Genomic DNA, 9,549 nt, shown 5'->3' on the forward strand with positions numbered 1-9,549 from the left:
TTCCCCGTGATGTTTACTAAAATTATGCCAAATTATCCTTAACTGACCGCGGCGCAAAAAACTCAAAATGTCGGCTTTGGCTTTCAAATATGTCAGCTCCCGATATATAGCTAGTTAATTTGGATGCAACAAGACATCAATGCTCAAATATATCAAGATGAAATCAAATCCTACACCTCCAGAACGAAAAAATGTCCAGGAAGACCGAAAAAGACCACAATTGCTGAAGATCAACTTTTGAAGTGTTACCGTCTTCAGAACTCTTCAAAACTACCGTGGATATCAGATCGGAGTTTATAGCGGCTAGTGGTTCTGAAATAAGTCTAGAAACAACGTGATATCACCTTCGTGAATGGGGCTTTTTTGCAAGAAGACCAACAACAAATCCACTTCTTACCAAAAAAATGCGCCTACAGCGTCTGGAATGAGCCAAAAAATATGAAAATTGAACCCTGAGTGATTGGCAGAATATGATCTTCTCTAAATTAAACTTATTTGGGTCCGATTAAATGTGGTGTGTGAGACGCAGACCTGGGGAACGTCTAAGTGACGAATGCTTTTTGCCAACGGTGAAGTATTCTGCAGGATAGATGGTCTGGGGTCTTTATTTTACTTTTGGATGGGCTAGTTGGCTTTTATTGACGGAACGGTAAACGCAGAAGTTTACAAAAATATGAACAATGAACCTGTTCCCATCTATTGAAATGCATTGCGCGTATGAAACACAGAGCATTTTCCAGGAAGATTCTGCACCGTGTCATCGCGCTAAATCCGTATGTTTATATATTTTTAAATACTTTATATCCTAGGCAATATTTTAAATGCAAAAATATTGTACAGATTGAATTTTATGGTATTTAGGTGAAAGACTTTATTAAAAAAACATGGAATTTTGACGCTGGAGTGGCTGGGCAATAGTCCTGAATTAAATCCGATTGATAACTTATGGTGCATAATGGGGCTAAAAATGAATAGCAATAAGCCTATTTGTAAATACCAGCTTATACAAACATTAGAAAAAGTGTGGTATGACGACATTACAGGCGATTGTTTAAAAATATTGGTGGAATCGATGCCTTCGAGAATGAGAGAAATTATATAAAATAAAGGAAGGGTTGCACAATATTAGTTTAAGTGTATTTAATGAGTATTATATATGTAGATATAATTTAAGTAAAAAAAATAATAAATAAATGGGTTTTATGCCAAAAAACATTTTTTTCTATAGACAACAATTTTTTTTAAAAAACCCAGTTTTACAAAAACTTGAATAAAATTTTTATTTTACATAATATTAAGGCTCAAATTATATCAAATCATCGAAAATATATTTATGTAATACTTGCCATTCAAAAAGTTGTTGGATAGAAATTATTTAGAGCAAATAAATTTAAAAAATACGCATTTTTAAGGTGGACACTTTGTCATTGACCGTTACGGTAAGTTTTTAAAGCTTTTTTAAACTGTTCAAATTTTCAATAGGGTTAGAAAAAAGAGATATTCGGCTATTTGGTAAACTCTACTGGAATCAGACGGCCGTAGTACGCGTCGAACGTGATACAACAGAGAGCGTAAGAATAATGAAGGGAGTTCGGCAAGGATGTGTGCTATCACCGCTACTGTTTAATTTATATTCAGAAAATATTATTGCTGAAGCCTTGGAAGAGATACATTCCGGAATTTCAATAAATGGCACAGTAATTAATAACATTCGGTACGCGGATGATACAGTACTACTGACCACGAACTTCAACGACTTACAGGCAACACTAGACGCAGTTGTTGTGCATAGCTCTAGGGCGTGGTTGAAGCTGAATACAAAAAAGACCAAATGGATGATATTCAGCAAGTCAGCGTACAATACGGTCAGCTCTCATTTACAGACCAATAACAGCGTGGTGGAGAGAGTGGATGATTTTAGATATCTTGGGTGCTATCTGGGTGAAACGTGTGAAAGTGGAAAGGAAATTCGCGTTAGAGTGGAGCAAGCAAGAGCTACATTCTTGAAATTGAAAAAAGTCCTAACCACACGTGATCTCAGTATAGCACTCCGACTGAGACTTCTACGATGCTACGTTTTCAGCATCCTTCTGTATGGAACAGAAGCATGGACCCTGATGGATGCCACATGTAAGAAACTAGAGGCATTTCAGATGTGGACATACAGAAAGATGCTGAGAATCTCATGGATGGCGCGTCGTACCAATGCCCTGTGGTTGCCCTGATGGAAAAACATGTCGAAGTGCTCAAAAGTGTGAAAAGGCGTAAATTGGAGTACTTCGGACATGTGATGCGAAATGAAAAATACGATCTCCTGCGCCTTATAATCCAGGGGAAAATCGTAGGCCAACGCAGTCGGGGCAAGCGGAAAACGTCACGGCTAAAGACTCTTCGGCAGTGGTACGGCCTCAGCACCCGAACACTATTCCGAGCAGCCATTGATAAAGTACGAATGGGACATCTAGTTGCCGACGTTCTAGGAGGACATGGCTCATGAAGAAGAAGAAGAAGAAGAAGAAGAAGAAATTTCCAATATGCACATATTTTTGAGCGTAAATTTTTATCATTAATCTGATACACCTTGGCTGGAGAACCTCTAGATTCTGAGGCCCTGGGCTGAAGCCCAATCTGCCTATAGGGTAAATCCGGCACTGCCTTGATCATATTCGTGCTCAATGATTCTAAAATTCAAGCTCTCGAAATAGTTATATGTATAATTTTATTTTCCACCATTTTTAAATTGAAAAAAAATGATCATAAAAACTTCATTGTCAAGAAATGACAACCCGTTTCTATTCTATTGTATTTCCAGCTTGTTATACTCGTACATAAATGTAATGTGTCATGTCTGGTTCGTGCACCTATAGTGATTCATTACTGTAGCTATTGTCTTTATATAAGCACATACAAATACACCGATCCTCAGTCTTCAGCTGACGATCCACTCAGTAGTAAGTCCTTTCACTACTTTACTGACTTTTTTCACTTCATAATTACATACATAGGTATATATAATTATTATATTTTTTTACATTATGTTTCTAGAACTTTGTATCAACTCCTGCTCTATTATAGTTAACGCCAATAGGATTCAATTAGAGTGAGTTTAGTATTTTTATTATTATATATTTTTTTATATTATTATATATTTATTTTAATCTGAAATTGATTACTTTTAATAATATTATACAATATGTCGTGAGCGAAAGTCACCTTTTCTTCTGATTTGAAATGCTATTAAAAGGTTTTCTTTGTGAATATGACTTAAGATTCATCTTATGTATCCATATTTGCTGCGATTATAATTATTTTTTACCTATAATAATGCGAATTATATATGTATCTACGCATGGCATTAAACATATCTTTCATTCCATACTCTTAAATGTACGTTTTATTGATTCATTTAAATTGAATAAAGCGATGTTCTACATATGTAGTTTAATAATTAGGTCCTGTAATATTGGATTATAAACAGAATAGCATCCAATCGTCAGTAAATTTAAAATGTTTATTTGATTTTGAATATGCTTTGTGGCAAAATTTTACAAATTAACTGACTCGAGTATTGAAATATGTCTTAAAATTTATCACCGCCAAATAGCTTAAGGTTATTCCCCGTCAAAAGACAGGTGAGTAATCATTGAAAAGTATCTGTTGGGCTGAATTTACATCATTAAATACCCATTTTAAAATCTTCCTAGAAATGGTAGTAAATTGGAATAATACAATTTATTACTAATTGAATGCTTTTATTTTTTAACGATGTCATTACTGTATTGAAATAACATTGCGTTATTTATTCTTCCGCTATCAGTGCAAGTTCGTGGGTTATAGGTTAAACTAACAATTTATCAGTTATCGTAATAACTTATGATAACTGAGTTAATGTGCGTACATTATTTTCGATAAATAAATAATGTACATGTATGTATGTATGTACTTGAATAATAATTCTTTTTTTCATAATAAATAAACTGCAGCGAAATATTATCGTATGTGTCTGTCAGTCTCGATGTACATTTTGTTCGTTCATGAACATATGTACTATATTGTTTATATACGAACCAAACTGGCCAGTTATAGCGTACACAAAAGAACAAATTGACAAACGAACTATGTAGTTTGTTCATGCTCAAACTACTAGGCATAAAAACGATTCACTCAATACAAAACGATTTTTTTTACTTGGACCAGTAGTACTTTTACTCTAGAGCAGCGGTTCCTAACCTTTTGTTGACTCGCTTACCACTTGGTAGTACATTACGCTAAATTGTACCACCATATAAAAATGATTGGATTTCATATTTACCGGAATTATGGGAATCGCCGTTTTCGATCACTGTCAAATTCATGTCAATACCAGGAAAATATATCACCGAAAACACTCCAGAGGGCGATTTTGGCCTGGCATACGTAAACGGATTATTCCGCACATTCAAAAATCGCCAATACGGAATTTTTGGCACCCGAGTTATCGTTAGTACAATATTTCGCGTGGAGTTTTTGGGTGCCAGATGTTTTTGGTTGCGTGATTGAGATTTTAGTGACGTGCACAAGATCGCTTTTTGCGAAAAATCACCGAACCATGCAAAACTGCCTAAAACAAAAACACGTGCCGCGTGCGTCTCTGTGTGTTTGCGCCCTTAAATGTACATAGCTGCGCCTAAGCTATGATGATGATTCATCACATTAATTTTTCAGACATTGAATCATGTGGAAGTTTACTCTTGCGTTTGTGGTTCTATTCCACGTATCGCTATGTAAAGCTGCTTTGACAAAGCTTCATCCGCTCTCAGATGAGTTCATCGGCTCCCTCAATTCCATGAACAACACATGGAAAGCCGAAAGAAACTTCCATAGACACATCGACTTCGGTTATTTGAAAAGGTAATCTACTATTTATTGAGTAATACCATAATAAAAATTTAGTCGCTATAGTAACAATGTGCTATGCATGCACACGTACCCCTAAAACGCTCTTATTTCAATTCGCTCAATGACTGTATTTTAGGTTGATGGGGGTGCATCCAGACGCGCATCAACATCGTCTCAATAAGCTCATTCACGTAATTGGAGATCTACCCGAAAACTTTGACAGTCGGCAGAATTGGCCCGAGTGTCCTACCATAAAGGAGATTAGGGATCAAGTAATAAACATATGCACTTTCTCATTGATATTTCGCTTTGTACTTGCATGGAGACTAGCAGAAGCATTTTGAAATGGGTTCAAGTCGAACTGAAGTCAATAATTTCAATAATTTCCAAAATTTATGTAATGAACTATCTAAATTGTTTGGCGTTAATCAACGCAGACTTCAGTTGAAATTTAAAATGAAAATATGTAACTTTCAAATAGAAATTTTTGAAAGTTAAATAATTACTCATCGCTTAGATCTATTATGCGAATCATGTCATGATTATTTACAGGGTTCGTGCGGTTCATGTTGGGCCTTTGGAGCCGTTGAGGCCATGTCGGATCGATTGTGCATCCACTCAAAGGGCGAATCTCACTTCCGTTTCTCTGCTGAAGATTTGCTATCCTGCTGCAGCTCTTGCGGCTTTGGCTGCAACGGCGGCTTCCCTTGTACGTATCGTATTTTCGATAACAGTATCATTATTGCATTTGAACATTGTTAAAAACCTTATTGTTTTCAGCTTCTGCATGGAGCTATTGGGTTAAAAGGGGTCTCGTGTCTGGAGGAAGCTACGGGTCTCATTTGGGATGCCAACCGTACGAAATTGCACCATGTGAACATCACGTCAATGGAACTAGATTGCCATGCACTGGAGAAGGTTCGTCCACCGCTCTGAATAACAAAACATCGTTGAAACATCATTAATTCGAACTTTTTGACTCACAGGTGGCAATACGCCCGAATGTAACAAACAGTGTGAAGAAGGATACAATGTCCCATACGACAAAGACAGACATTTCGGACAAAAAGCCTACTCTTTGGACAGCAATGAGGATCAAATAAAGCAGGAGATCTTCACGAACGGACCGGTTGAGGCTGCTTTCACTGTATATTCGGACTTGCTCAGTTATAAATCGGGAGTGTATCAACACGTCGCCGGAGATGAACTCGGTAACCATTTTGATCATACGAATATCTATTTTTTCATCAACACTGTGACTGTACATATGTACATAAAAACAAACAAACATTAATTTATATACACGTATATAAATATGTGGAATATATGTTTGTACATATGTATATTATGTATGTATATTGGAGTCCACTCTGTATGTACTAGAAAATATGTAATAATAAGCATTAACCGTTTGCCCGCGGCCGTCTTCTATGGAAGCTTTGCGCGACAAGTCTGTAGCGCGGCTGTCTTCCATAGAATTTCTGAACTTTGCACGGGATTTTGAGCCTTATATGCGCCTATTTCAACTGTTTTAAGGTTCAAAATTGGTTGAAGATATTACTGATAGTTGAATGCTATCTATTCAATTTGCTTAAAATGAATATATACCAGTCAAAATTAGTTTTTTGTGGAACCATACTGAAACCTCGTTTATGTGACGTCACATCTGTTGACGATACGTCTCAATTGTATGAAGAATGATTATTTGACAATTAAGCCAAAACTACGAGATATATTATGTATTTTATTGTTTTAAAATAATAATTTATGTGTTAATTAACATATCTGGTTACTTGAGTAAATATTAAAATATGTATTTAAGGTCGAAAACTCGATTGCCAAATTCGCGAAAAAGGTGCCGCCGCGTACAGGGCTTGTTCGCTATATTTATTGCCGCGGGCAAAGGGTTACTCCAACCGACTTTGTATGTTGTGTTTAATAATATTCGTATTATATATACGTAATATAAAAATATGTGGAATATATATTTGTACATATGTATGTATATTGGGGTCCAGTCTGTACTAGAAAATATGTAATACTAAGCATTAATACAACCGACTTTGTATGGTGTGTTTAATAATATATACATATATATATATATATTGATATCAAAGACTCTCAATAACTGACAAATGTTTACTAAACAAATAGAAATGATTATATTTCTTTTATGACAAGCAATCAACCTGCGTAATAATATCCGTGAATCATTTTTATGTGTAAATCATTAGCAATAACAAACAACACCTAACAGTTGTTTTTTTTGTATTATATTATCGTAGCTATCGATTATTGTAAACTTCAAAACTGTTCTTGTATTTGTCATAGCATACGTTTGAAAGTGTTGATTAGTATCTTTTTTACTTGTTTCATTTCTTTTGTTTGATTGATTCACATATTTTTTGTAGTTGTAGTTAAGGTTTTGTGTTCAAATATGTTCCAAATGACTTGACACTGGTCATTTGGTAAAATGCTAGTAAATTATGGGAAATCGTCAAGTGTTTTAAAGTGGTCAATGGCTAAGCAGGAAGGATACAATTATGTAATTACTGATGAAAAACGAATAGTAAGAACCGCCTTAGCAAACTGGCGTCATAAAATTCCAACTACATGTGTACTACAGAGTGAATGGTGCTACTTTAGTATGCGGTCTACCTTGGCATGCGACCTACTTTTGAATCGCAGTCAACCAAATCTTAAACGAATAGGGCCAAACTTAACTTAACCTAACCTATCCTGACCCTTGAATAAATAGGTGTTGGCTGCTAAGATGTTTTTTTTTTTTGTGAAAATATTTATAATATATCTTAGAAGCCGACACCTATTTATTTAAGGGTCAGGATAAGTTAGGTGTGGTTAAGGTTGGTCCTATTCATTTTAGATTAGGTTGTTAGGGTCGGTATTATTCAGTCTCAGTGTCACACGCGAGAACTGAGACAGTGAGACCGCATATTAAAGTAAAAACGTGAAGGTAGATCGCATACTAAAGTAGATATGTGAAGGTAGACCGCATACTAAAGTAGCACCGACTGAATATTATAAAAATATGTATCACTTTTCCTGACTTTTTAGTATATCTGGAATTTGGCATTATTTCTGAAATTACCTAAAATTTGGGATTTCAAAAAATTTTGGGTTTTAACTTTTTTTTCCATATAGGTAACATTATATTTATGCTTGTAATTTTCCAGGTGGTCATGCTATAAAGATTTTGGGCTGGGGCGTTGAGAATGGTACCCCATACTGGCTGATAGCCAACTCATGGAACAGCGATTGGGGTGATAATGGTTTCTTCAAAATACTCCGTGGAAGTGATCACTGTGGAATTGAGAATTCCGTCGACGCCGGCATACCCAAAGTGTCTGAACAAACTTACCCCAAAAAATTCTACAGAGCTATGAATATGATTTAATATAAAATACAATTATGAATAGTCCACATTTGAAGTATAAGCGATATCTTAAAAACTTTTTATATTAAAAAAAAAAAAACAGATTACTTTACTCTTTTTGATGTCATATTATTCTGTTAAACTATTTCAAAATTGCCATTATAGTATCTGTTGATAAAGATATTTCATTATTTATTAATATCATATCTTGAACTCATTTAAAAATAATGTTTACTTAACGATACATTTTAACCTTACATTATCTTATTTTACTATAAAAATTGAAGAAACAAGGCTGAAAACACTTTTTTTTAAATACATACATAGTTTATAAAAATCTTTTTCATTTAGTTTAACACACTTATTACTAATAAAACAACGAATTTATAACTTTTATAACTTTATATTTCATTTATTATCTTGCAAATAAAATATAAGTTAAAGAAAACTTTTTGTATTTTTATTTCTATTGTATTAAATTTTGAAAAAATTCCAGAATGTTTACTCTACTTTTAACATTAGATTATCTGAAAAAACCATCTAATAAAAAGTGAATTTGTTGAATACATACATACGTACATATGTACATATATGAGCCGTTATATTTAAAAGTGGCATAAGTCCACTTTACTTCATTTCAAGAAATAATTTTGAAAACCTTAAATATACTGTTTTGCGTTGAAAAATATTTAAAAAAAACTGTTATACGTTTATTCCGTATCGAATTAAAAGAAGTGAAAACAATTGGTGAATTAAGTCAAACAGAAATACTGTTTTTGGAACTAAAAATTGGACCTCCGCCACTTTCAAATTTAACAGTTTATATCATGTTTTTAAAATTTCCATATAATTCGTTAATTTCCTTTTGCATAACTTTTTTTAAAATTAATTTTCCCTAAGTTTCTCAAAAATTTTCTTATATTTACTGTGGGTACTTAATTTTGTGTTTAGATTTCTTATTATATGTACTAACATATATACTTATATACTTCTTATTATAATCAGAAACATTGACTATTTTTAGAATAATAGACAATTTAAAATTACCACTTAAAAAAGACTTTCGAGTGTTATTTTATTTAATCTTTTGTATGGTAATGTAAAATATTACGAGAAATTTAAAACCATTATAACATGCCGAATCTTAACATAACACTAAATCACTTTCTCATCACATAACCATTAAAATGCACATATTTTCGTCTTACGATGAGGAATTAGTGTATCAAATATACATACATACAAGTAATAAATCATTATTTAAAAATGTATAATAT

General features: G+C 33.7%; 1 protein-coding gene across 2 annotated transcripts; it reads left to right on the forward strand.

Moving 5' to 3' along the window:
• The first annotated feature begins 2,839 nt into the window (after nt 1–2,839).
• CtsB (Cathepsin B) lies at nt 2,840–8,853 on the forward strand. 2 transcript variants are annotated; one of them, XM_077445997.1, is made up of 8 exons: nt 2,840–2,951; nt 3,046–3,100; nt 4,705–4,890; nt 5,015–5,150; nt 5,431–5,587; nt 5,659–5,796; nt 5,865–6,089; nt 8,073–8,853. In XM_077445997.1, the coding sequence occupies exons 3-8, from the start codon at nt 4,715–4,717 to the stop codon at nt 8,291–8,293; spliced, it is 1,053 nt and encodes a 350-aa protein (XP_077302123.1). In that variant the 5' UTR covers nt 2,840–2,951; nt 3,046–3,100; nt 4,705–4,714; the 3' UTR covers nt 8,294–8,853. The 2 variants fall into 2 exon arrangements, 1 of the variants encoding a protein (XP_077302123.1); XR_013261613.1 differs by having other exon boundaries at nt 2,877–2,951; nt 5,865–6,231; nt 7,888–8,712.
• The last annotated feature ends 696 nt before the right edge of the window (nt 8,854–9,549 follow it).

Source organism: Arctopsyche grandis, chromosome 2, assembly GCF_051622035.1.
Source record: "Arctopsyche grandis isolate Sample6627 chromosome 2, ASM5162203v2, whole genome shotgun sequence".
Taxonomy (NCBI): Eukaryota; Metazoa; Arthropoda; class Insecta; order Trichoptera; family Hydropsychidae; genus Arctopsyche; species Arctopsyche grandis.

Excerpts from the sequence above, each read along its gene's own strand:
- CtsB (XM_077445997.1), top strand. The coding sequence starts at position 4,715 with ATGTGGAAGTTTACTCTTGCGTTTGTGGTTCTATTCCACGTATCGCTA. Across the intron at positions 5,151-5,430 it reads TAAAGGAGATTAGGGATCAA|GGTTCGTGCGGTTCATGTTG; the intron begins GTAATAAACATA and ends GATTATTTACAG. Across the intron at positions 5,797-5,864 it reads ATTGCCATGCACTGGAGAAG|GTGGCAATACGCCCGAATGT; the intron begins GTTCGTCCACCG and ends TTTGACTCACAG.